This window comes from Myotis myotis, unplaced genomic scaffold, assembly GCF_014108235.1.
Source record: "Myotis myotis isolate mMyoMyo1 unplaced genomic scaffold, mMyoMyo1.p scaffold_m19_p_6, whole genome shotgun sequence".
In the NCBI taxonomy this organism is placed as follows: domain Eukaryota; kingdom Metazoa; phylum Chordata; class Mammalia; order Chiroptera; family Vespertilionidae; genus Myotis; species Myotis myotis.
Window position 1 is genome coordinate 98,848,309 of NW_023416368.1, and position 25,029 is coordinate 98,873,337.

Here is a 25,029-nt window from a genome sequence, read left to right on the forward strand (position 1 = left end):
TTGGAGACAAGACTTATGCCTGTCTGATACCATTCCTTTCCTTCATTTTTTGTTCCTCAACTCAATGATTTACCACAAAGAGGATGTTTTGTCAGCATTCCTAAAGCCCCCCACCCCTCCTACTAATCACTGTCCCTCCTGCCCCCCTAACTGCTTTGACTTTTATGATCATCACTTCTTGCTTTTACCAGTTCAACATGCATCTTTGAGCCCCACCCCATGGTTTATTTCTGCCTGGATTTTGAAATCATCTGTGTCTGACTTCTTTCACTCAACGCTGTATTTGTGAGATTCATCCACTGCTGCTTTGCACAGCTATAATTCATTCTGTGCCATTGCTGTATATCCCTTTACATGACTATATGACATACTGCGGCTGTTTTCAGTTTGCAAGGAATTACAAAAAACAGTCATAAACATTCATACACGGCTCTGGGCCCCTATGCATGCATTTCTGATGAGTAGACAGCTAACAGTGGGACTGCATATATTTTATTTTAGTAGATAACACCAAGCTATTTTTCAAAGTGGTTCGTTCTACCAGTTTCTAGGCATTTCATTATTATTTTTCTGTATATTGATCCTGTGTTCTACAATGGAGCTAATCCCAAGAGCTCTTTAGAAGCAGTTTGTTCTGGCTGGTGAGAAGAGGTTCGGAAAGATTTGACTCTTGAAAAGGGCTAGATGTGACATTGCTACCTTTAAGATGGTCACGTGAGAAGGAATGTGGGGGTCTCTAGGAGCAGGGTGGCCCCTGGCTGACAGACAGCAAGGGAATGGGGGCCTTAGGCCTGCAGCTGCCACAAACTGGGTTCTGCCAATAACCTGAAAGTGCCTGGAAGCAGACCCTTCCCCAGAGCCTGCAGATTACAGCCCAGGCCAGCCGACATGTTGTTCGGCTGTGTGATGCTGAGCAGAGAACCTGGGCAAGCCCATACAGATTTCCGATCTATAGACTTATGAGATTATCAATGAGTGTTGTTTTAAACCACAAGTTTGTGGTAATTTGTTATGTAGCAATAGAAAACTAATACATCTTCTCTTATGTACTTTTCTACCCTTTTCTCTCTCCAGGCTTTACTCTATTTTTTTCTCACCTACTTTCCAGACCACTAATTCTCTCTTCCGTTATGTCTAATATGCTGTTAAGCCTAACCATTAACTTCATAATTCGATTACTATATCTTACAGTTCCTGAATTTCTATTAAGTTTTTTTAAGTTTTCAGTTTCCCACCAAAATTTTTTCATCTTACGTTTTACCATCCTGAACATAGCATCATCGCTATTTTAAAGTTTGGATCCAATAACGCCAGGACACCGCCCACCCCCCCCGCCCCCCGCCCCCCGCCCCCCGTGGATCTGGTTCTTTTCTCTGTGCTGTTGTCTAATCTCCTTGTCTGACTAGTTGTCTTTGTGTGCTGAAGCTCGCACTTAGGAAGCTGTTTGCTAGATATAATTTGATATGCAGTATGATGCCATCTTCCTCCAGAGAGAATTTACATTTACTTCTGCTGGGTACCTGAGGGCACTTAGCAATTGGAGGTCACCTCAAGTTCAAGTTCACAAGTGAGATGATTTGAAGCTGAGTGGGTACCTGCAAGTGCTCTTTCTCTCTGGTTCATTCTTATTTCTAGGATGCAGCCCTTTACTGGTCCCAACTCAAAGCAAAGGAAGTTCACGGCACCCCTTTAGAGGACCCCACACTCAAATCCTGTCCCCACGCCACACCGACAGTCCAAAGCACTACTCAATCTCTCAGCTGCCCACGGCCACATTTTCAAATGCCCTCAAGGGAAAGACAGCCCCAAATCCTGGCTCCCCTCTTTAGACTTCTGTCCTTCCACAAATCCTGGCCTCATCATTCTTCACTCACCTACACACTCTCTAGGGCAAATGCTGAACACTGGGGTTGGAGTATGTTGAGAGCCAACTGACACAACTGTTTCAGAGACGCACTTTTAATTAACACCCCTATTTCCAGCACCCGTTTCATCTTCATTCTCTGTATCTGTCATCACTATACCCACAGTCTCTTTGGTGCTCTACTACAGACAGGTTCTCCTCCTTGTTGCAAATGTCCCACCCACTTATTCTCTCTTCCTCTGCTCTGTTTTATCTGCATCAAGTTTCCAATTACTTTTCATATTTCAGAAACTTGTTAAAGGCTTTCATCCACCGATTACTGTCCTCTTGTTCTCTTTGTTTAGGTGTGTAATCCACTATCTTAAATTAGAAGTTCCAAACCACTCATTTTAGGGGTGAAATTATTAAGGCCCCAAAGGACACATTATTGACCAAGGTCACCAAAAACTACCACTATGAGGATCAGACTAGATTTAGAGCTCAAGTCTCTTGAATCACAGCCTTTCTATGCCTTATACCATACATCTTCTTTATCACAGAAATTCTATTATTGTTTTTATTTATATTAATTTATATTGTTTAAATTCTATTATAGACATCGTTTTTATTTATATTAATACAGAGAAAATAAAACAGGGTAATAAACGGGCAACATTCCTGCTTGTACAGAACTAGAAGAAGCAAAAAAAAAAAAAAAAAAGAGCTCTATCAACCACTCCATATTAACGTTTTAAATGCTACCAGATCTACGATTAAACACTTTTTTAAAAAAGTTCAATACATCCAGCCAGTGTGGCTTAGTGGTTGAGTGTGACCCATGAACCAAAAGGTTGCTAGTTCGATCCCCAATCAGGGCACGTGCCCAGGTTGACGGCTTGATCCCTGATAGGGGGTGTGCAGGAGGCAACCAATCGATGTTTCTCTCTCTTTGATGTTTCTATCTCTCTATTCTTCTCCCTTCTTCTCTAAAATCAATAAAAATGTATATAAAAAATGTTCAATACTTCACAGGATTATTTCCTAAAATACATAATCTTTATTATTTTGGTTGACCAACTTGCGATTTTAGAAGGCAAATGAAAAACTGAATATATATGAAAGAAATATACACACATTTTCCCCACTAGAGCTACAAAGTCTTGAAATTACTTAATTTTACTGTATAGCTTGCTGATATTTATGAGTACTTGAAAATGATAAACATTTTAAAACTTATTTTCTAGTTAATTTTACTAACATTTTAATGAACAACAGAAACAATAAGTCAAAGACAATTACAAAAACAATTCAAAATTAGGACTGAAATACTTTATTCTAATTCCAGCTCTTCCACTCAATCCTGTACTGGTATCTGTACTTTGGCTTACTTGAACACTGTCCCTAAGACTTTCTAAAGCTTTGGTTTAAATAGATGATTAACAAGTTTTGTAAACAAGTATTATTGTTACTACTAGAGGCCCGGTGCATGAAATTCGTGCACTGGAGGAGAGTGTCCCTCAGCCCAGCCTGCACCCTCTCCAATCTGGGACCCCTTGGAGGATGTCTGACTGCCGGTTGTGGGATCGGGCCTAAACCAGCAGTCGGACATCCCTCTCACAATCTGGGACTGCTGGCTCCCAAACGCTTGCCTGCCTGATTTCCCCTAACCACTTCCGCCTGCCAGCCTGATCACCCCCTAACCACTCCCTGCCAGCCTGATTGATGCCTAACTGCTCCCCTGCTGGCCCGATTGCCCCCAACTGTCCTCCCCTGCTGACCTGGTCACCCCTAACTGCCCTCCCCTGCAGGCCTGGTCCCCCCGCAACTGCCCTCCCCTGCTGGCCTGGTCCCCCCCAACTGCCCTCCCCTGCAGGCCTGGTCCCCCCCAACTGCCCTCCCCTGCTGGCCTGGTCACCCCTAAATGCCCTCCCATGCAGGCCTGGTCCCCCCACAACTGCCCTCCCCTGCAGGCCTGGTCCCCCCCAACTGCCTTCCCCTGCTGGCCTGGTCACCCCTAACTGCCCTCCCCTGCCGGCCTGGTCGTCCCCAACTGCCCTCCCTTGTCAGCCATCTTTGACCACATGGGGCAGTCATCTTGTGCAAAGGTGTGACCATCAATTTGCATATTACCTATTTATTATATAGGATATTCCTCAAAAATGTAAAAATACACATGCCCCCTGTATTACTTTCCTATTGCTGCTGTAATAGATTACCACAAATGTATTAGTTTAAAACACACATTATCTTACAGCCCTGGAGTGTGAGTGTAAGTGTGTGTGTGTTGGGGGGTGGGGGGAGGTGCACACGCATGCACACACCTCAATCAAGCATTTGGTTCAATCCAAGAGGAAACTCTATCCCAAGTGTGAGCTGAGATCACCTGGGGGGCATTTTATAGATGACGTAAGTCTTGAAAGACCAGGGAAAGTATCTCAATAGACCCAGGGGGTTCAGAGGAGAATCCACCAAGGAGACACAGTAGGACACAGGAAAAACCTGCCATATCTGCAGGGAAGGAATCACTAAAGAGAAAAGGTTATCTGAAAGTTAAGGCCTTTATGTTACTGATGGGGAAGAAAGGGGTTTGGCTGTCACCAGTGGAGTTTCTTACTCTATCCAAACAGCAGGATGAGGTAATATAGACCTTCTTGCACCATGTACAAAATACTTTCCTTACTGGAAACTTAGCACATAATGCTGATATCCAAGATGCTGTGCAAAATAGAGCCAGGAAAAAATCCTCAGAAGACATGTGTGGGGAAGTATCATGGGAAGGGTTTCTCTCCTGTCAACCCAAGGACTACCAGTCCCAGCACTACCACTGCTGCAGCTCAGCAGGCCGACAAAGTCTCAAGCCCAGAAGGCAGACAAGGAGCAGTCACCCAGCTCCCCACAGCCAGCACAGGCTCTGGGAAAAAGGAGCAATAAAGTAATCAATCATGGAGACCAGGTCTCCAACCATCTACAACCAACTTCTGTGATGGCATTTCATCAAAAGACCAAAAGATGAAACATCCCAGGAGTCTAAGAATAGTTTTCATAATTGTACAAACATCTCTAAAAGGAAATATCAATAATCTGAATCAAGTGAACTAACTAGCCTCTTTTCCACGTATCCAGTAAAAATAAACCAAGCAAAAACATTTTAATTTGGTAATGAGTAACTGGCTTGGGTTACAAAGTTAACTACTGACATCAATGACTTAGCTGTGCGTGGGTTCATGAAGGACTGTCTTTTTTTTTTTTTTTTTTTTTTTTTTTTTTTTTTTTTTTTGTCTTTAAATTTGCACTTTATTTTATTTTTTTTTTTTTTTATTGCTTAAAGTATTACAAAGGGTATTACATATGTGTCCATTTTATCCCCCCGCCCTAGACAATCCCCTAGCCTCCCCTATCCCCCAATGTCTTATGTCCACTGGTTATGCTTCTATGCATGCATACAAGTCCTTTAGTTGATCTCTTACCCCCCTACCTCCTGCCCCGCAACCCTCCCCGGCCTTCCTGCTGCAGTTTGACAATCTGTTTGAGGCAGCTCTGCCTCTGTATCTATTATTGTTCAAAAGTTTATAATGGTCTCTATTATCCATGAATGAGTGAGATCATGTGGTATTTTTCCTTCATTGACTGGCTTATTTCACTTAGCATAATGCTCTCCAGTTCCATCCATGACGTTGCAAATGGTAAGAGTTCCTTCCTTTTTAGAGCAGCATAGTATTCCATTGTGTAGATGTACCACAGTTTTCTAATCCATTCATCTACTGATGGGCACTTAGGCTGTTTCCAGATCTTAGCTATGGTGAATTGTGCTGCTATGAACATAGGGGTGCATATATCCTTTCTGATTGGTGTTTCTGGTTTCTTGGGATATATTCCTAGAAGTGGGATCACAGGGTCAAATGGGAGTTCCATTTTCAGTTTTTTAAGGAAACTCCATACTGTCTTCCATAGTGGCTGCACCAGTCTGCATTCCCACCAGCAGTGCACAAGTGTTCCTTTTTCTCCACATCCTCTCCAGCACTTGTCGTTTGTTGATTTGTTGATGATAGCCAGTCTGACAGGTGTGAGATGGTACCTCATTGTTGTTTTGATTTGCATCTCTCGGATGATTAGTGACTTTGAGCATGTTTTCATATGTCTCTTGGCTTTCTGAATGTCCTCTTTTGAAAGGTGTCTATTTAGGTCCTTTGCCCATTTTTTGATTGGATTGTTTATCTTCCTTTTGTTAAGTTGTATGAGTTCCCTATAAATTTTGGAGATTAGGCCCTTATCGGATATGACATTGGCAAATATGTTTTCCCACACAGTGGGTTTTCTCGTTGTTTTGTTGATGGTTTCTTTTGCTGTGCAGAAGCTTTTTATTTTGATGTAGTCCCATTTATTCATTTTCTCTTTAGTTTCAAGTGCCCTAGGAGCTGTATCAGTGAAGAAATTGCTTCGGCATATGTCTGAGATTTTGTTGCCTTTGGATTCTTCTAGAATTTTTATAGTTTCCTGTCGTACATTTAAGTCCTTTATCCATTTTGAGTTTATTTTTGTGTATGGTGTAAGTTGGTGGTCTAGTTTCATTTTCTTGCATATATCTGTCCAATTTTCCCAGCACCATTTATTGAAGAGACTATCTTGGCTCCATTGTATGTTCTTGCCTCCTTTGTCAAATATTAATTGAGCATATTGGTTCGGGCCGATTTCTGGGCTCTCTATTCTATTCCATTGATCTATATGCCTATTCTTGTGCCAGTACCAGGCAGTTTTGAGAACAGTGGCTTTGTAATACATCTTGATATCTGGTATTGAGATCCCACCTACTTTGGTCTTTTTCAGGATTGCTGCAGCTATTCGAGGTCTTTTTTTATTCCAGATGAATTTTTGGAGAGTTCGTTCTAGATCTCTGAAGTATGCCGTTGGTATTTTAATGGGGAGTGCGTTGAATTTATAGATTGCTTTGGGTAGTATGGACATTTTAATGATGTTGATTCTACCAATCCATGAACACGGTATGTTCTTCCATCTGTTTATGTCTTCCTCTATATCTTTTTTCAACGTCCTGTAGTTTTCTGAGTAGAGGTCTTTTACCTCTTTAGTTAAGTTTATTCCTAGGTAGCTTAATTTTTTTGGTGCGATGGTAAACGGGATTGTTTTTATAATCTCTCTTTCTGAAAGTTCACTATTGGTGTATAGAAATGCCTCGGATTTCTTGGGGTTAATTTTGTATCCTGCTACATTGCCAAATTCATGTATTAAGTCCAGTAGCTTTTTGATGGAGTCTCTAGGGTTTTGTATGTATAATATCATGTCGTCTGCAAATAAGGACAGTTTTACTTCCTCTTTTCCAATTTGGATGCCTTTTATTTCTTCTTCTTGCCGAATTGCAATGGCTAACACTTCCAGTACTATGTTGAACAGGAGTGGTGAGAGGGGGCATCCCTGTCTTGTTCCTGTTCTTAGGGGAAATGGTGTTAGTTTTTGTCCATTGAGTATGATGTTGGCTGTGGGCCTGTCATATATGGCTTTTATTATGTTGAGGTATGATCATGAAGGACTGTCTTAATCAATTCAAAGTAATAACTTCTTTCTTGAGCAGAAAAGAGCAAAACATACTTTTTGACCTTTCCTTAGAATCAAAACTCAGGCTATGAACATGCAGATTTCCAAAAGATGATATTTAGAATGGTATAAAAATTTTAATCTCTACATTTCTTTCTTTCTACCTTTCTGAATGTGAGATGAAAGTTCCTCCTACAAATACTAAAAAATTGTCATAAAATCATTTAAATAAAAATATTAAAGAGTTAAGTGAAATTAATATTAAGATTCTGTCAATGTCTATATAACAAGCTACAATAGGAAAATTACAACGTATTTTATGCATAATATAACAAAAATATCATTATATGCAATACAATAGTATTAGGAGTTAAGTATCCATTAAAATGACAAATATCCTTAGTTTAAGGCACCTTCCAGGTTACTTTTATTAAAAATAATTTTTAAGGAGCTAAGATTCACAGACATAAAATTAAGCATTTTAAAGTACATTCACAATGTTCTCCAATCACCATGTCTATGTAATTTCAAAAGATGTTCATCGCCCCAAAGGAAAACCCCATGCCCATGAAGCAGTTGCTACCCATTCCTCCTTGCCCGTTAACTACCAAACTGTGTCTGTCTCTATGGATTTACCTCCTTTGGATATTTCACATAAATAGACTCAAATGCTACCTTTTGTGTCTGCTTCTTTCACTTAGCATGTTTTTTCAGGATCACCCATTTGTAGCATGTACCAGTGCTTCATTCCTCTTTATAAATAACATTCCATGTATGTATACTACATAATTTCTGTATCCATTCATTCATTGGAGAACATTTGAGCTTGTTCCACCTTTTGGCTATTGCAAATAGTGCTGCTATAAGCTGCTATAAACATTTGTGTACAAGTCTTCGTTTGAACACGTTTTTAGTTCTTTTGGGTATTTATCTAGGACCGTGGTCGGCAAACCGCGGCTCGCAAGCCACATGCAGCTCTTTGGCCCCTTCAGTGTGGCCACGAAGTTTCAATTGCACTGTATGTGCGCGCCTGCACGTGGTATTTTGTGGAAGAGACACACTCAAGGGGCCGCAGTTTGCCGACTACTGATCTAGGAGTATCTGATGGGTCATATGGTAATCCTATGTTTAATCCACTGAAGAACCTCAAAACGTTTCCATAAGGGGCTGCACCATTTTACGTTCTCACCAGCAATGTACAGGGTGCCAATTTCTTCACGTCCTTGTCAACATTTATTACTTTTGGTTTTGATTATGGTCATCCCAGTGGGTGTGAGGTGGTATCTCATGTGGTTTTGATTTACATTTCCCAAATGACTAAAGCTGAGCATCATTTCATGTGCTTATTGATCATTTGTGTATCTTTTTTGAAGAAAGGTCTATTCAAATTCTTTGCCTATTTTTTTTGAAATTGTATTTTTTGTTGTTGTTGAGTAGTAAAAGTTCTGTATGTATTCTGGATACTAGACTCTTATCAGATATATTACTTGCAAATAGTCTCCCATTTCATAGGTTGTTTTTTTCTTTCACTCTTCTGATAGGATCCTTTGATGCACGATTTGATGAAGGCCAATTTTTTTCACTTTATTGCCCATACTTTTGGTGTCATTTCTAAGGATTCAAAGTCATGAAGTTTTCCCCATATGCTTTCTTCTAAGAACTTTATGGTTTTAGCTCTTATATTTAGGTCACTAACCCATTTTTTAAAAATATGTATTTTTTTATTTATTTCAGAGAGGAAGGGAGAGGGAGAGAAAGAAACATCAATGATTACTCGGCCAGCATGGCTCAGTGATCTCTCTCTCTCTCTCTCTCTCTCTCTCTCTCTCTCTCTCTCTTTCCCTCCCTCCCTCCCTCCCCCCTTCTTCTCTAAAATAAATTTTAAAAATATATAAATTTTTAAAAAGCACATCAATGATGAGAGAGAATCATTGATCGGCTGCCTTCTGCAGGCCCCACACGAGGATTAGGGTATTGAGCCTGCAACCCAGGCATGTGCCCTGACTGGAATCCTCCTGGCTCATAAGTTGACACTCACCTACTGAGCCATGCCAGCCGGGCATCACTGACCCATTCACAGTTACCCTAACACAATGTGAGGTAAGAGACCAGCTTCATTCTTTTGCATGTGGATATTCAGTTGTGCCAACACTATTTCTTGAAGAGACTGTTCTTTCTCCAATGAAAAATCTCAGGACCCTTTTTAAAAATTGGGTCATAGAAGTATGGGTTTATTTAAAATGTTTTTATAAATTCATTAACTTCCCATCCTATAATTCTATCACTGCTTTTACCAGAGAAGGTTTAGTTTATAATGGCATATTAGAAACTCTTGTTTCAAAACTAGAATTTTTAAATAAGAAATACATATCCATAATGAACATATATAATTTCATTATTAAACATTCTTTTAAAAATAAAAATGAGAAGTAGCATATGCAAACTGAAAATCAAAACCAATCTCTGCAAAATAGTATTTTGTAAAGTAGCATGTGATTTTGTTATTGAAGTCATGTGTAATGAAATCATTAATTTTAACTGCTTACTCTTTATACAGCCTTCTGTTTTACAATTCATTACGAAGTTCTAGTCAGCCTCTTAATATAGGTATCACATTAAATGTCCTTGATATCAGTCTTGCGGAATTACCTGTGCCAAATCACGGTCCAATTCCAAATAAGACATGGATTTTATAACAAAAGAATGCTTTATTGCCTGGCCGGGGTGGCTCAGTGGTTGAGCTTCGATCCATAAACCAAGAAGCCATCAGTTCAATTCCTGGTCAGGGCACATGCCCAGTCGTGGGCTTGCTCCCCAATAGGAGGCGTGCAGGAGGCAGCCGATCGATGTTTCTATCTCTATCCCTCTTCCTCCCCCTCTCTCTAAAAATCAATAAACACATATTCAAAAGAAAATAAGGTTTTATCGTCTAGAACTTTGTATTAACATCAAAGTGTCCAATAGGAGCCATCCATTGACTTTATAACTTATCTTGACACACTGGATTTAAGTACCAGCATAGCGTGTTATCACCATTATTTTAGATACAAGTTGGGCATTCCTTCCAAACCGCCTCTTCTCCCACATCAGTTTGACCAGGAAGCTCTGAACTGCCTGCCATCTCCTCTTAGCTTGCAGGGCCTCCAGCCACCTTGTCCAAAGAAAAGAACTGACTTCCTTGATCATGTCTGTACAATAGAGAATTAGTTTCAAACACTGGTGAAGATTCTCTAAACCAGTGGTTCTCAACCTTCCTAATGCCGTGACCCTTTAATACGGTTCCTCATGTTGTGGTGACCCCCAACCATAAAATTATTTTCGTTGCTACTTCATAACTGTAATGTTGCTACTGTTATGAATTGTCATGTAAATATCTGATATGCAGGATGTATTTAGGTGAGCCCTGTGAAAGGGTCGTTCGACCCCCAAAGGGGTCGCGACCCACAGGTTGAGAACCACTGCTCTAAACCCTAAACCTCTAAGGAAAACAAACTCCCCTACCACAATATCCAAGAGTTCTCTTTCTTTTGAACCCCCGATACCAGCTATAAACACTGGGAGCTTAGCTTCATCACAGTTTCTTTCAGATGCAAAGACAATTTTGTTTTTACTGACCAAAAAAAGAAAAAAAAAGTTTAGCCCAGGAAACTAAGGGATAAGAAGTTTGGGAAGTGCTGATAACGGTAATCTAGAAAACATGTGAAAAACTTTACCTTGAGCTGGCCAGTGATGTCGCGGCAGCTGACTGTCTTACCATGCAAGAGACTAAGGTTCAGGGTCAGACCAACGGTTCTGACGTCCTGGGCTGGACACACAGTTGAAGTGAGACACCAAGGAAGAGATGGCCAGCCCAACCCCTCACACAGCATCCCTTCCTGGTTAATCCATGAGATGATAATGACACTGACTGGCCTCATCCTGCCAATGAAGGGCAAAGCACTGCAATGATGGCGCCTAGAAATGAATAGGAGTGAATGGGAATAAAAGGGGGAGGGGGAAAGGTGGCCAGGATGAAGATATGAATAAAACTCCAAATTTCTGTTACAACTCACTGTCATACCTATTACTCTAATATCATAATGACAGGGGAATGAAAAAAAAAAAAAGAAAGAGAAAAACCTGCTACCTATTTAACTTATGCAGCATTCTAAGAATTTGGGTTTTTTATCCTACAATCTGACTACATACAAATAGAGCAAGAGGGGAATTCAGTTTAGCTCAAAAACCTATAGCAAAGAAAATAGTATTTTCATCATCAGCATTTCTAAAATCTGATGATTTAGTTTTATTTCATTTTTATTACAAAAACAACTCAATCCATTCTACTGAAATAGACTGTACTTACCAAACAATTCCTTGGGCTCCCGAGCCAATCGGTTTCAACTGCTGGTAACGCTTTAGGACGGTGAAAGTTGAGTCTGCCACTTGCACACTGTAAAACTGACTATCACATTTACTGTCACTCATGGTGTAGTGTCATGTAATATTCCAAAGGCTGTAGTCGTCAGATTCCTTCAAAGAAACACAATGAATATGCATTGTTACTGAAATTACATACATAGTGTTTCAAGTTTATTGGTATACAAGGCAATGTGGCTGTACGTTCATAAACTCAGTTTGAACAAGTTCTAAACTTAAGCAACACGTGAAATATGAAATGATATGACACTATTATGAAAGGAAGACAATTTGAGGCCTGCATGACCACATTTTACATGGCTGGAGTAGAAAATAACCTCCTTTGGAGAAAAGAAATTGTGCATTTTTTTCTAGCCATGAACAGATTATGTCACTACATGATTCTCATTAGTTTGCTTCCTGTGGGACCAGCTTACAGAAAGCTGTCTCCCCCAGAGTACGCTGTATTTCAGATAATCACGTCCACAATTCCTGCAGAGAAACAAATGGACCAGTCTTCCTTTAAGTCACAAATGCAGGTTAAAGTGATGAACCAGAAAGCAAGTCCTATGTCCAAGTGAGGGAAAAGCGGGGAGTTAAAGAACGAGCTGGCAGAGGCCTGGTGACGCGGGTGTGGTCCTGCCTGGTGAGCGTGGTCCTGGAGCCAGCCGTGTCCCTGCACCCATCACTAACGGGTAATCAATGACGTGGAAGCCATGATGCTCATTCATGAGGTCTGAGTATGAGCCGGCAGCCGTGGAGCAGCCTCCCCAGGCTTTGGGCCGAGGCTGAGGCGCCCATCTGCAGGAGCCCACATAACTATACGGAAAACAAGCGCACAGAAAACCGCCAGGCAGCCACACTTAGTTACGCGGTTCCCTGGCTCTTGTTTGACGATGTTTACTGAACGTCAGCAAGATATTTAAGTTTGTCTTTAAAAAAAAAATAAGTCAACTTTTAATCATAGAGGTATAAACATTTTATACTGTTTAATAACACAGAATTTAAATTTAGTCTGCACCACCAGCAAATTCCTGCCTGTTTGTTCTATCATCTAATATTTAATGTCTATCCACTGAGTTTTTTGGAGTGATGATTTGTATTTCAACACAATGATGTCTAGGATTTCCATTAAACATGGAAATGTATTGATTACTAACAAACCTAAACAAAAAATTTAAATCAAATGAATAGTTTCTCCAACTGACCATTGCTTCATGTTTTGTACTGTTTCCAGGGCAGGGGCTGAGGCACACTGTCAGTACCACCAGCCATTGCGACTGAGAGCCATGTACCCCTCCAAGGTGTGCCTCGGGAGGCCAGCACTGCAAGACATGAACTATCACACTGCTCATGACGCCACGCAGACGGTCAGCCCCGTGTTACACGGTGCTAAAGTGTACACGTTGCTGAGGAGGGTGCCCAATGCCGAGGCGAGGACAGGTCTGCCGTGCTCATCCTGGCATCCCACAGTCATAGGACAGGAGGAGAGGGAGAATCTGGCCCCTGGGACAACGGAGTCATTCAATAGACTTTGTTGATCTAACCCTTAATACAGCATCTAATGATTTCCTCACAATGCTTCTCCATTTTACTAACATCTGAAAGAATATCCTTTTCTAAAGATTGATTTGTAGACAATTGTACTCAACATTTTTGGGGTGCCTTTGTACAAGAAAGTGACAACAAATCATGTAGGCGATACAGCAGCAACTAGGAACCAGTCTTGAAGCAGCATGTGGTTCACAATTTGGGGAAGAAGTGTGAGGAGTGTACCAGTATCTCTACTGTAATACAAGTTACAATGAGGAAGGGCCATAAGCAAAATGTAAACGAAGTCAAAAGAGATCCTACCCAGGAGCAGGGGTGCAGAAGACAAGGAAAGCTTCCTGGAGGAGGTGGCATCTGACCTGGACTGTTTTGCCAGAGACAGACAGTAGAGGCACAGAGCTCAAGCTGACTGCTCAAACATGGTGAACTGCTCCGCTGGGCGAGTGGGGTACAAATACAAGGATGAGAGTCAGACTTGGCAAAGAGATGGGTAGCCACTGCAACCTGCTGTTTCTTTGCCATATTGTAATACATTAGCTATGCTGGTCATTCATAAAGCATGTCCTGAGCACCACTGCGGGCAAGGTCCCGTGCCAGAGCAGCTGGTGTGAGAGCATATATGGTGGGCACACTCAGGAAGAGACCTGAGGCCAGGAAAGCCCTAAACCCAGAGAAGGTTTAGGGTGCAGAGAGCCGGAGGTGCCTCTGAGCATGACAAATCATTTGAGATTTAGTTTTGCTGGATAGTGGGGGAAAGACGCTGGAGAGAGAAAATGAGGCCAGATCACCACAGGCCCATTAGCCCCTGGGAGCCACCTGGGCCTGAGCTTGAGGGCTGTGGAGCCATCAAAGCGCGTGAGGCACGTCTCTGGCCTGCTTTTCAGAGAGCTCATTTGGGAAGTGAGAAAGGGTGGATTTAAGTGGGCAGGACTGGAGACGAGGAGACCCGGCAGCAATGGCTGAATCATGGCAGGTGGGAAAGAGGCACGGTTTGGAGGAAGAATGTACACACTCACAGCCTCAGAGGAGACAGGAGAAATGAGGTGAAGCGTCTGGAGACCCAGGCCGCGTTAGCGAGTTTAGCTTTGAGTCTGAAGTGCCTAAGGGACAAGCAGCATGATAGGCACGGGCTCCTAATGTACCCAGGACCCTCCTTCCCTCCTTGTTTTAGTAACAGAAGCCTTCCTGTTCTGGCTGCCCAACTACAGATGACATCTGCCCACTCCCCTAGTAGCCAGGTGTGGCCAGATGACCAAGAACTTCTGGCTAATGAGATATGAACGGAAGTAATACATGCTACCTCCAGATTTTTTTTTTTTTTTTACAGAAAGCTGCTTGCTGTCTAATCTACCTTTCTTCCTTGTTGCTGGCTGGGGTATTAGCTGACATAGACCCAGAGATGGAAGTCACATGCTGAAGCCCCCCACCAGCCAGCATCCTGAATGATCTGGTGGCATAGAGACACCCCCCAGTCTTGTCCCCCTGCTCACAATGAGACTGGCACAAATTAATCTCAACCTTGTTGAGCAAGTTGGGGACTCTCTCTCTGCTCCAGCAGCTGTAACCTATAGTTCAGCGGTTCTCAACCTGTGGGTCGCAACCATCAGAAAACACATATAGCATATCAGATATTTACATTACAATTCATAACAGTAGCAGAATAATGGTTATGAAGTAGCAACGAAAATAATTTTATGGTTGGGGGTCACCACAACATGAGGAACTGTATTAAAGGGTCGCGGCGCCCTAACCGGTTTGGCTCAGTGGATAGAGAATTGGCCTGTGGACTCAAGAGTCCTGGGTTCAATTCCGGTCAAGGGCATGTACCTTAGTTGCGGGCACATCCCCAGTGGGGAGTGTGCAGGAGGCAGCTGATCGATGTCTCTCTCATCGATGTTTCTAACTCTCTATCCCTCTCCCTTCCTCTCTGTAAAAAATCAATAAAATATATTTTTTAAAGGGAATTAATTAGCGGAAATATTTTTAAAAAATAATAATAAATAAATAAAAATAAAGGATTGTGGCATTAGGAAGGTTGAGAACCACTGCAAATGGTTTGACTGGTACAATATTAGATTAGCTTTTGTGAATTTGAGGAATACCTTATATCATTAGGTTTAATTATTAATATAATCTCATCTCAAGATTTAAAATAAGTCGTCCTGATTAGGCAGGAAAACAGCACCTAACAGAAAACCTGTCAAAGCTACCTTCTCTGTCAAGCTTGGGCCTCGAGAACAGGAGAAATAAACCCCAGGAAACCTGAGAAAACATATAATTTAGTTATTAATGAAATCAACTCTACTGTGATTATATATCAACAAAATGGATCTCATCTGGGTGTCAGGAAAGTTTACAAATTGGGGAGTACAGGCTTCCTCATGAAACCACATCACAGCACACTGACGCTGCGGTCGCTGCCTTCGTGTCCCTCCTGGTGGGTGCTGGCTCCTCACCTTGCTCCCACAGTGAGACCTGGTGCCCACCAGGCTAGGAGCTCCTGCAAAGCAGGGAGGCCTGTCTTCCCTCTCCTACAGCTCTGCCTGATAAGCTTAAGGAAATGTCTAAAGCCCATCAGTGATCCACTGAAAAAGCTCCTGGGGACACACTGCTCCTGGGACTCCTCAGACCTGTGTGGTGAGTGGACGCCTAAAGGGAAGGAGTCAGCATGGGCTTTGCTAACCAAAGAGGTTAAATACCTGTAGTATCTATACCAGTGATGGCGAACCTTTTGAGCTCGGCGTGTCAGCATTTTGAAAAACCCTAACTTAACTCTGGTGCCATGTCACATATAGAAATTTTTTGATATTTGCAATCATAGTAAAACAAAGATTTATATTTTTGATATTTATTTTATATATTTAAATGCCATTTAAAAAAGAAAAATCAACCAAAAGAATGAATTCGTGTGTCACCTCTGACACGCATGTCATAGGTTCACTATCACTAATCCTATCTAATAAAAGAGAAACATGGTAATTAGCGTATGACCGCTACCCTTCCCATTGGCTAATCAGGGCAATATGCAAATTAACTGCCAGCCAAGATGGCGGCTGGCAGCCAGGCAGCTTGAAACTAACATGAGGCTTGCTTGCTTCAGTGACAGAGGAAACCAATGTTCCCCGCCTGCCTTGCCGGCCTCTGAGTCTGCAGTTTAAAACATTGTAATAAATATAGAAGCTAAACAAAACCCCAGAAACCTGCTTTCAGCTGGCCTGGGATCTCAGAGCTGGAGTTGATACAGTGTTTCGATTACAGAACCCAAACAAACCAGATACCTGCTTTCAGCAGCAGAGGCCTCAGAGCTGGAGCCAGAGCTAAAGCTGGCCCAGAATAAAAAAAAAAAAGAAAAAAAGGTGCAGTTGGGAGCTTCAGTCACCCACCAGCCTGAAAACAGCCCTCAGCCCCGCATCCAGACTGGCCAGGCACCCCAGTGGGGACCCCCACCCTGAAGGGTGTGTGACCAGCTGCAAACAGCCATCATCCCCTCATCTAGGCTGGCCAGGCACCCCAGTGGGGACCCCCACCCTGGTCCAGGGCACCCTTCAGGGCAAACCAGCCAGCCCCACCCATGCACCAGGCCTCTATCCTATATAATAAAAGGGTAATATGCCTCCCAGCATCGGGATCAGCGGAGCCGCGAGGCCTCCCAGCACCGGGATCAGTGTGACGTGGGCAGCGCCCAAACCCCCTGATCAGCCGGCGGCTCTGTGTGTGACAGGGGGCGGGGCCACAACCTCCCTATCCGCCCTGCTCTGTTTGTGACAGGGGAAGGCGCCCCAACCTCCTGATCAGCCCTGCTCTGTGCCTGATACGGGGGAGCTCCCCAACCCCCTGCGGCTCTGTGTGTGGCAGGGTGTGGCGCCCCAACCCCCTGATCAGCCCTGCTCTGTGGGTGATAGAGGGCGGTGCCCCAACCACCGCCCCCCCCCCACGGGCCCTGCTCTGTGTGTGATGCGGTAGAGCCATAACCTCCCCATCGGCCCTGCCCTGAGTGTGACAGTGGCGGCGCCCCAACCCCCTGATCGGCCCTGCTCTGTGGGTGATAGAGGGCGGCGCCCCAACCCCCTGATCCGCCCTGCTGTGTGTGTGACAGGTGGCGGTGCCCCAACTCCCTATCGGCCCTACTCTGTGAGTGACAGGGGGGAGCTCCCCAACCCCCCTGATGGGCCCTGCTCTGTGCATGACAGGGGGGAGCTCCCCAACCCCCTGATCGACCCTGCTTTGTGCGTGACAGGGTAAGGAGCCCCAACCCCCCTGATGGGCCCTGCTCTGTGCGTGACAGGGGGCAGCGCCCCAACCCCCTGATTGGCCCTGCTCTGTGCGTGACAGGGGGTGGCACCGCAACCTCCCCATCGACCCTGCCTTGAGTGTGACAGGGGGCGGTGCCCCAAGCCCCCAATCGGCCCTACCCTGAGCGTGACTGAGGGTGGCATTGCAACCTCCCAATCCGTCCTGCTCTGTGCATGACAGGGGGCAGCGCCCCAACTCCCCAATCGGCCCTGCTCTGAACCCGACCAGGGGCTGCACCTAGGGATTGGGCCTGCCCTCTGCCACCTGGGAGTAGGCCTAAGCCAGCAGGGCGTTATCTCCCGAGGGGTCCCAGACTGCAATAGGGCACAGGCCAGGCTGAGGAACCCTCCCCTTCCCCCCCCGAGTGCACAAATTTTTGTGCACCGGGCCTCTAGTCTATACTAATAAAAGGGTAATATGCTAATTAGACCGGGAGACCTTCCAGACAAAGCCATGGTGGCGGGGCTGAGGCAGAGGTGGTTAGGGGTGATCAGGCCAGCAGGGGAGGGCAGTTGTGGTCAAACAGGCCAGTGGGGGGGCTGTTGGGGATGAGCAGGCCAGCAGGGGGGCTGTTGAGGGCAAGCAGGCCGGCGGGGGGGCAGTTGGGGGCGAGCAAGCCAGCAGGGGGGAGGCAGTTGGGGGTGAGCAGGCTGGCTGGTGGGGAGGGCTGCTTGGGGCAAGCAGGCCAGCGGGGGGGTGGAGCAGTTGGGGTCGAGCAGGCCAGCGGGGGTTTGGGGGGCAGTAGGGGTGAACAGGCCGGGGGGGGGGGGCAGTTGGGGGTGAGCAGGCCAGTGGGGGGGGCAGTTGGGGGCAATCAGGCTGCAGAGTGGTTAGGGGTGATCAGGCAGGCAGACAGGTGAGTGGTTAGGAGCCCGTGGTCCCGGATTGTGAGAGGGATGTCCCAGATTGGAGAGGGTGCAGGCCAGGCTGAGGGACACCCCCCACCCGCACAAATTTCGTGCACCGGGCCACTAGTTTATTATATTAATGAAAGAAATTAAAGAAGACAAATAAATGAAAAGATAGTCCATTCTCATGTATTGGAAGACTCAGTATTGTTAAGTAATGTCCATACTACCCAAAGCAATCTACAATCATGCAAATGGAATCCCTATAAAAATTCCCATGGCAATTTTCATAGAAATAGAACAAATAATCCTAAAATTTTCATGGAACCACAAAAGGTCCTGAATAGTCAAAGCAGTCTTGAGGAAGAACAGGAAGCTGGAGGCATCACATTCCCTGCTTTCAAAATATATTACAAAGCTAGAGTAATTGAAACAGTATGGTATTGGCATAAAAACAGACATATAGACCAATGGAACAGAATAGAGAGCCCAAAAATAAATCCACACATGTATGGTCAATTAATTTACAACAAAGGAGCCAAGAATATACATTGGGGAAAGGCTAGCCTCTTCAACAAATGCTGTTGAGAAAACTGGGAAGCCCCATGCAAAAGAATTATACTCAATCACTATCTTATACCATATATAAAAATTAACTCAAAATGGATCAGACTTGAACATAAGACCTGAAACCACAAAACTGCTACAAGAAAACATAGGCAGTAAGCTCCCTGACATAGGTCTTGGAGATGATTTTTGAATCTGACACCAAAAGAAAAAGCAGCAAAAGCAAAAATAAACAAGTAGCACTACCTCAAATTAAAAAGCTTCTACACAGCAAAGGAAACCATCAATAAAATGAAAAGGCAATCTACTGAGTGGGAGAAAATATTTGCAAATCAAGTGTCTGATAAGTGGCTTATATCCAAAATATATAAAGAACTTATAAAATGCAACAGTAAAAAAATGCAACTGTTGTCTAGGCCTGGCTAGTGCAGATCAATGACTGAGCATCAGTCCGAGCAATGAACAGTTGCGGGTTCGATTCCTGGTCAAGTGCACATACCTGAGTTGCAGGTTTGATCCCTGCCCTAGGTAGGACGTGTGCCAGAGGCCAGAGACAGCCAATCGATGTGTCTCTCTCACATTCTCTCTCACATTCTCTCTCTCTCTCTCTCTCTCTTCCCTCCCTCCCTCCCTCCCTCCCTCCCTCCCTCCCTCCCTTCCTCAAAAACAATAGAAAAATATCCCTGGATGAGGATTAGCAAAAAAAAACAAAACACCAAAAACAACAACAGTCTGATTAAAAATGGGCAGAAGATCTGAATAGACATTTTCCCAAAGAAGATATAAAGATGACCAATAGGTACCTGAAAAGATACTCAACATCATTAATTATCAGAGAAATGCAAATCAAAACCACAATGAGACATCAGAGCACACCTGTTAGAATGGCTAATATCAAAAAGACAAGAAATAACAAATGTCGGCAAGGGTGTGGAGAAAAGAGAACACTTGTGCACTGATGGTGGAAATGCCAATTGATTCAGTCACTAAGGAAAAGAATATGGAGGGTCCTCAAAAACCTAAAACAGAACTACCATATAATCCAGTAATTCCACTTCTGGGTATAAAAACACACACCAAACAAACACTAATTTAAAAAGATACATGGCCTTAGCTGTTGGCTCAGTGGATAGAGTGTCAGCACATGCCTGGGTTGCGGGCTTGACCCCCAGTGGGGGGCATGCAGGAGGCAACAGATCAATGATTCTCTCTCATCATTGATGTTTCTCTCTCTCTCTCTCCCTCTCCCTTCCTCTCTGAAATCAATAAAAATATATTAAAAAATAAAATAAAAAGATATATGTACCCCCATATTCACTGCAGCATTATTTACAATAGTCAAGATATGGAAACAACCTAAATATCCACTGATGGATGAATGGATAAAGAAATTGTGGTATGTACAGGGTAGGGCAAAAGTAGGTTTACAGTTGTGAGTATGTGAAACCCAGAGTTTATTCTTTTATTTTTTTAAAGTTTTTAAGTTGAATTTATTGGGGTGACAATGGTTATTACAATTATATAGGTTTAAATTGTACAGTTCTATAATACATCATCCGCACATTGTATTGTGTTCACCACCCAAAGTCAAGTTTCCTTCCATCACCAATTATCTTTCCTTTACCCTTTTTTACCTCCCTCCACACCACTTTCCCTCTTATTCTTGTATTATTATTTATTAATTATTGTATTATTTCCCATACGAACAACTGTAAACCTACTTTTGCCCCGCTTTGTATACATAACGGAATATTATTCAGCCATAAAAAAAGAAGGAAGTCTTGCCATTTGTGACAACATGGACAGACTGCGAGGGTATTATGCTAAGTCAAATAAGTCAGGAACAGAAAGACAAATACCATATAATCAATATGTCTACATAAATACAAAAACAAATCAAATTAGCAAATTAAAAATATAAGCTTACAGAAATAGAAAACATTGGTGGGTCCCAGAGATGGGGGGTGGGGGGGAGGCAGGAGGTAGGAGAAATAGATGAAGGGGGTCAAAAGGTAAAAAGAAAAAAATGTACTCCCCTCTTCTAAACTATAGCATGCAGACTTAAGACTTAGAGAGTGTATTTCTTACAATTGTCAAAATAGCTGTCTAGATTAGGGTTTATGTATTTCCTATTTAAATTTTTAATTGTGGTACATAATACAATAAAAGATACCTACATTAAAAACAAACAAGTTAGGACTCTGGAGTCGAAGGGTGGTGGGTCTGCCACTTACCTGTGACCTTGTCAAGTGGTCACACTCATCTATAAAATGGGGATAACTGCAGAACCGACCTCGGGGGCAGCTAGCACAGGCCCAGCCCAGGTCAATGTCCAGGTGTCCGCTGACATTAGGACAGATATTACTGCCCCCATTACTTGTCCCCAGACAAATGTTTCAAATCTGAAAATGTGAACTCAAACCTGGGAAGTGCAAAAGCTGATGACCTGACGAATACTGGGTAAGCACCTCTGTGAAAGGCACAACAGACAGGAGGGCGTGCACAGGATTTACTGTTCATTCCAGGGTGTGGCAGGCATGAGGTTTCAGAAAATGTTTTGAAGACATCTGCTTCACAATACATAATATGTTTCTGAGAGTACAGTTAAAAATTGGTGAAGCAGATTTTGATTCCAGAACCAGAGCTAGTGGATTTATTACCTGAGCTGCACCCTTATCCCTAGATATAAAAATCAAGCTAGTAGCAGCATCAGTTGAGATATACAAAATTTAAATAGGCGAATAAATTAAATCACAGTTCTATAGAAATATATAAATACATATATATGTGTATGTATATACACACATACTTTTTGTTTTAAGAAGTTATTTTAAAAGCAATTTCAGTCTATTTAACATTAAAAAGTTAGTATTAATGCCTCATTTTTAAGAAAAAATGACTCTCATTTGTAATCCATTTATCCTTAGAATCTATTTTTACTATTCCTGAAATGTTTTAGAGTATGTAGTCTTTGCTTAAGAAAGATACTATGGTAAAATTAGCTGTGGGGGGCCTGCTGATGGTGGTGGAATATTTTATAGGACCAAAAAACAAACAACAAACAAAAAAAGCAAATGAATTAAATAACATAAAATTTTTGAATTTTACCTTCAAATGTTTAGTGAACTTCCTTAGCTCTAAGGAATTCCTATGTTAAAATGGTGACTACTCTCACTCAATATTTTTGTATCTACTAATTTATACCCCAACATTTTCCAAAGAGGATTTGAGGCATCAATGAAATAAAAACATTTTAAGTGTCAATTCAAAGGCCAATATAAAATTGGAGATCCACAGTTCTTTTTTTAAAAATGAGTTCTTATTCAGCGAAAGGTATACAAACTTGCCTCCCAAATAATACATCCTCCTAATGACTCAATGGGTCTAGGATGTTAACATCTCAGGGAGCCAAGCAATGTTACCAGACAGGAGACCACACCTCACTTAGGAAAGCACCCTGAATCTGACTCAACCTCATCTAGATCCAATTATAGATCCAATTGTAAATTTTCAGGAAATATACAGGGAAATACATTAAATTACATTGTAGAGGTGCAATCAGTAAAACCCAACTATGGAAATGCTATACAACAACCTAATCGCTTCAACAAACTACAAAGAAAACAAATAAACAAAAACCTAGAGGGGGAATCTACAGGTTGAAAGCCACTTAAAAGACCTATCAACCAATCACAAAGTATGGACCTTATCTGGATTCTGATTTCAATAGACAAACAAAGAAACTATAAAATGCATGGGACAATGAGAAATTTGAATACTGATTGGTCATTCGTTATATTAAGAAACTAGAGGCCCAGAGCACGAAATTCATGCATGGGTACAGTCCCTAGGCCTGGCCTGCAATCAGGGCCATCTTCCCCAGCTGCCTGCAGCCGTCTCCGCTCCCCACTGCCACCCACCCATGGTTCCCCATTCTCCATCGGGCCATCGGAGCCTGGCTTGGGGGGATGGGGGAGGGACCGAGAGGTGGTCAGTGTGCCTCATAGTGACTGGTCAAGTGGCTGTTCTGCTGTTAGGGTCAATTTGCATATTGCCCTTTCATTATATAAGACTAGAGGCCCAATGCACGAAATTTGTGCGAGGGCCTTGGCCCTGGCCCCCGCCTGCCGCTGCCAGAGCGTCTGCGGCCTCTGCCTTGGCCCCTTGCCTGCTGCGGCTTTGTCCGGAAGGAAGGACATCTGGAAGGATGTCCAGTCTAATTAGCATATTACACTTTTATTATTATAGACTAGTGCCCTACCAGCATGGCTCTGTGGTTGAGCATCTACCTATGAACCAGGAGGTCATGGTTCAATTCCTGTTGAGTGCACAGGTCTGGGTTACAGGCTGGATCCCCAGTGGGGGGAGTGCAGGAGGCAGCCAGTCAATGATTCTCTCTCATTATTGATGTTTCTATCTCTCTCTAGCTCTCCCTTACATGCTGAAATCAATAAAAATACATTAAAAAAAGAAAAGAAAGTATTGGTTTTCCAAGTTTAAAGGAGTCATTATCTTTTAGAGACATATACTGAAAAATTCATGTATGAAATTACATACTTAGGATTTGCTTGAAAATAGTATGAGGGGGTGAGAGTATAAGTAATGAGGTTAGGGATAATACAAGATGGGCTAGGAGTTGATAACTGTTGAAGCTGGATACTATTCTGTTGTTGTTTTTTAAATATATGTTTGAAGGTCCTCATAATAAACAGTTGATATAAAGACTGATATTGAAATTAGTTCACAGTTACAAAAGGCTGAGCACAAATTTAATTATTCTCAAAGAAAATTATGTAAAAATGTCACCTTCTTAGCCAGGAGTTAACTATATATTTAGACCAAACATAGCTGCCCTACTGCTGGAACAATAGTATTAAGAAAAAAATGTGCTTTCTATTTTACCTTATACATCATGAAAATAAATGTTTTACTCACTATTACTTGCTTCATCTGGCACTTTTCTTTATCTAGAAAATTAAATTTACTTTAAATAGACAAATTGAAGTGTACCCTCTAACATCATTTGGGGGGGGTGGCAAATAAACACACTCTAATCTGTCAACAAATTATTTAAAGTTCTGGCATCCTGAAAAGTAAAATAAAAAATAAATAAATAAAAGCTCTCCAGAAAATAACACTGTGCCAAAATAGGATTATTTTTAACCCCGAAGGATCCTTCTGTCCGGGATAAAAGGTTAAATGAAGAAAAACCTTGTTTAGATCAAATATTGTTTTTCCAGAACAAGTTAAAAGCCAAGAGAACAGGTGGAGTTGAGGGACTCAGGAATGCACACTGACCAAGGGGAGACCTGGGTTCAAATTTCACCTCCCCACTGCTGGCTGTGCAGCAGGCTGCTGAGCCCTCACAGGCTCAGAGACAATTAAATGAGCACCTGGACCAACCAGCTCCCCTGGCCTCAGGCTACCTTTCCAGCTCTTTGCACCCACTTCCCTCCTTAGCTGCCTGCCCTGGAGGTCTACTATCCTGCAACCAAGCTGAATCAGATCTGTATTTTGCTTGGCTCACAACAGGGTTTACTGATTTAATTAGCTACTGCCAACATTTAAAAATCCAGAGAGTGAAGTTAATAAATATAGAGTTCAGACATCTTTTTAAAACCCCAGGTGAGGTCTGGTCCTCCCCGGTTCTCACCACCCGTCTCTTACACCTGGCTCAGCAGGTTGATTCCGAACCATACGCTGGCTAAGGTCTTGGCTTCACCCTGCCCTTTCCCACTTCTGTGCCTCTCCCTCGCGGGCAAACTTCTCACCACCCTTCAAGGCCCAACGACAGCACCAACTGTCATCTTCTGGAGGCACGGCCCCTCCACTACAGCACGCGTGGATCACCCTGCCCCAAAGCTACCCGTGGGCGCGTCTGCCTTCACTGCGGGGCTCTCAGGCCCTCTGGAGGAAGGGACCCTGTTGCTATCATATTTCTGTCCCCCAGGCTAAGCAGAAAGCCTGACCTAAATAATGCAG

General features: G+C 43.0%; 1 protein-coding gene across 14 annotated transcripts in view; it reads right to left on the reverse strand.

The window, feature by feature from the left end:
• The window catches only part of MAPK9 (mitogen-activated protein kinase 9), a 56,745-nt gene that overhangs the window by 30,270 nt on the left and 1,446 nt on the right, over positions 1-25,029 (reverse strand). For 10 of the 14 annotated variants that reach the window (XR_004968110.1, XR_004968111.1, XM_036312249.1 and 7 more), the window contains exon 2: positions 11,736-11,902. Coding sequence is in view for 12 of the 14 variants with exons in the window: in XM_036312249.1 (XP_036168142.1) it covers positions 11,736-11,857 (122 nt within the window). In the remaining 2 variants the exon portion in view is untranslated. Of the gene's footprint in view, positions 1-11,103; positions 11,345-11,735; positions 11,903-13,642; positions 13,761-23,982; positions 24,015-25,029 lie in introns of those variants that run through there. The other 4 variants (XM_036312246.1, XM_036312247.1, XM_036312250.1 and 1 more) reach the window with 4 other exon arrangements.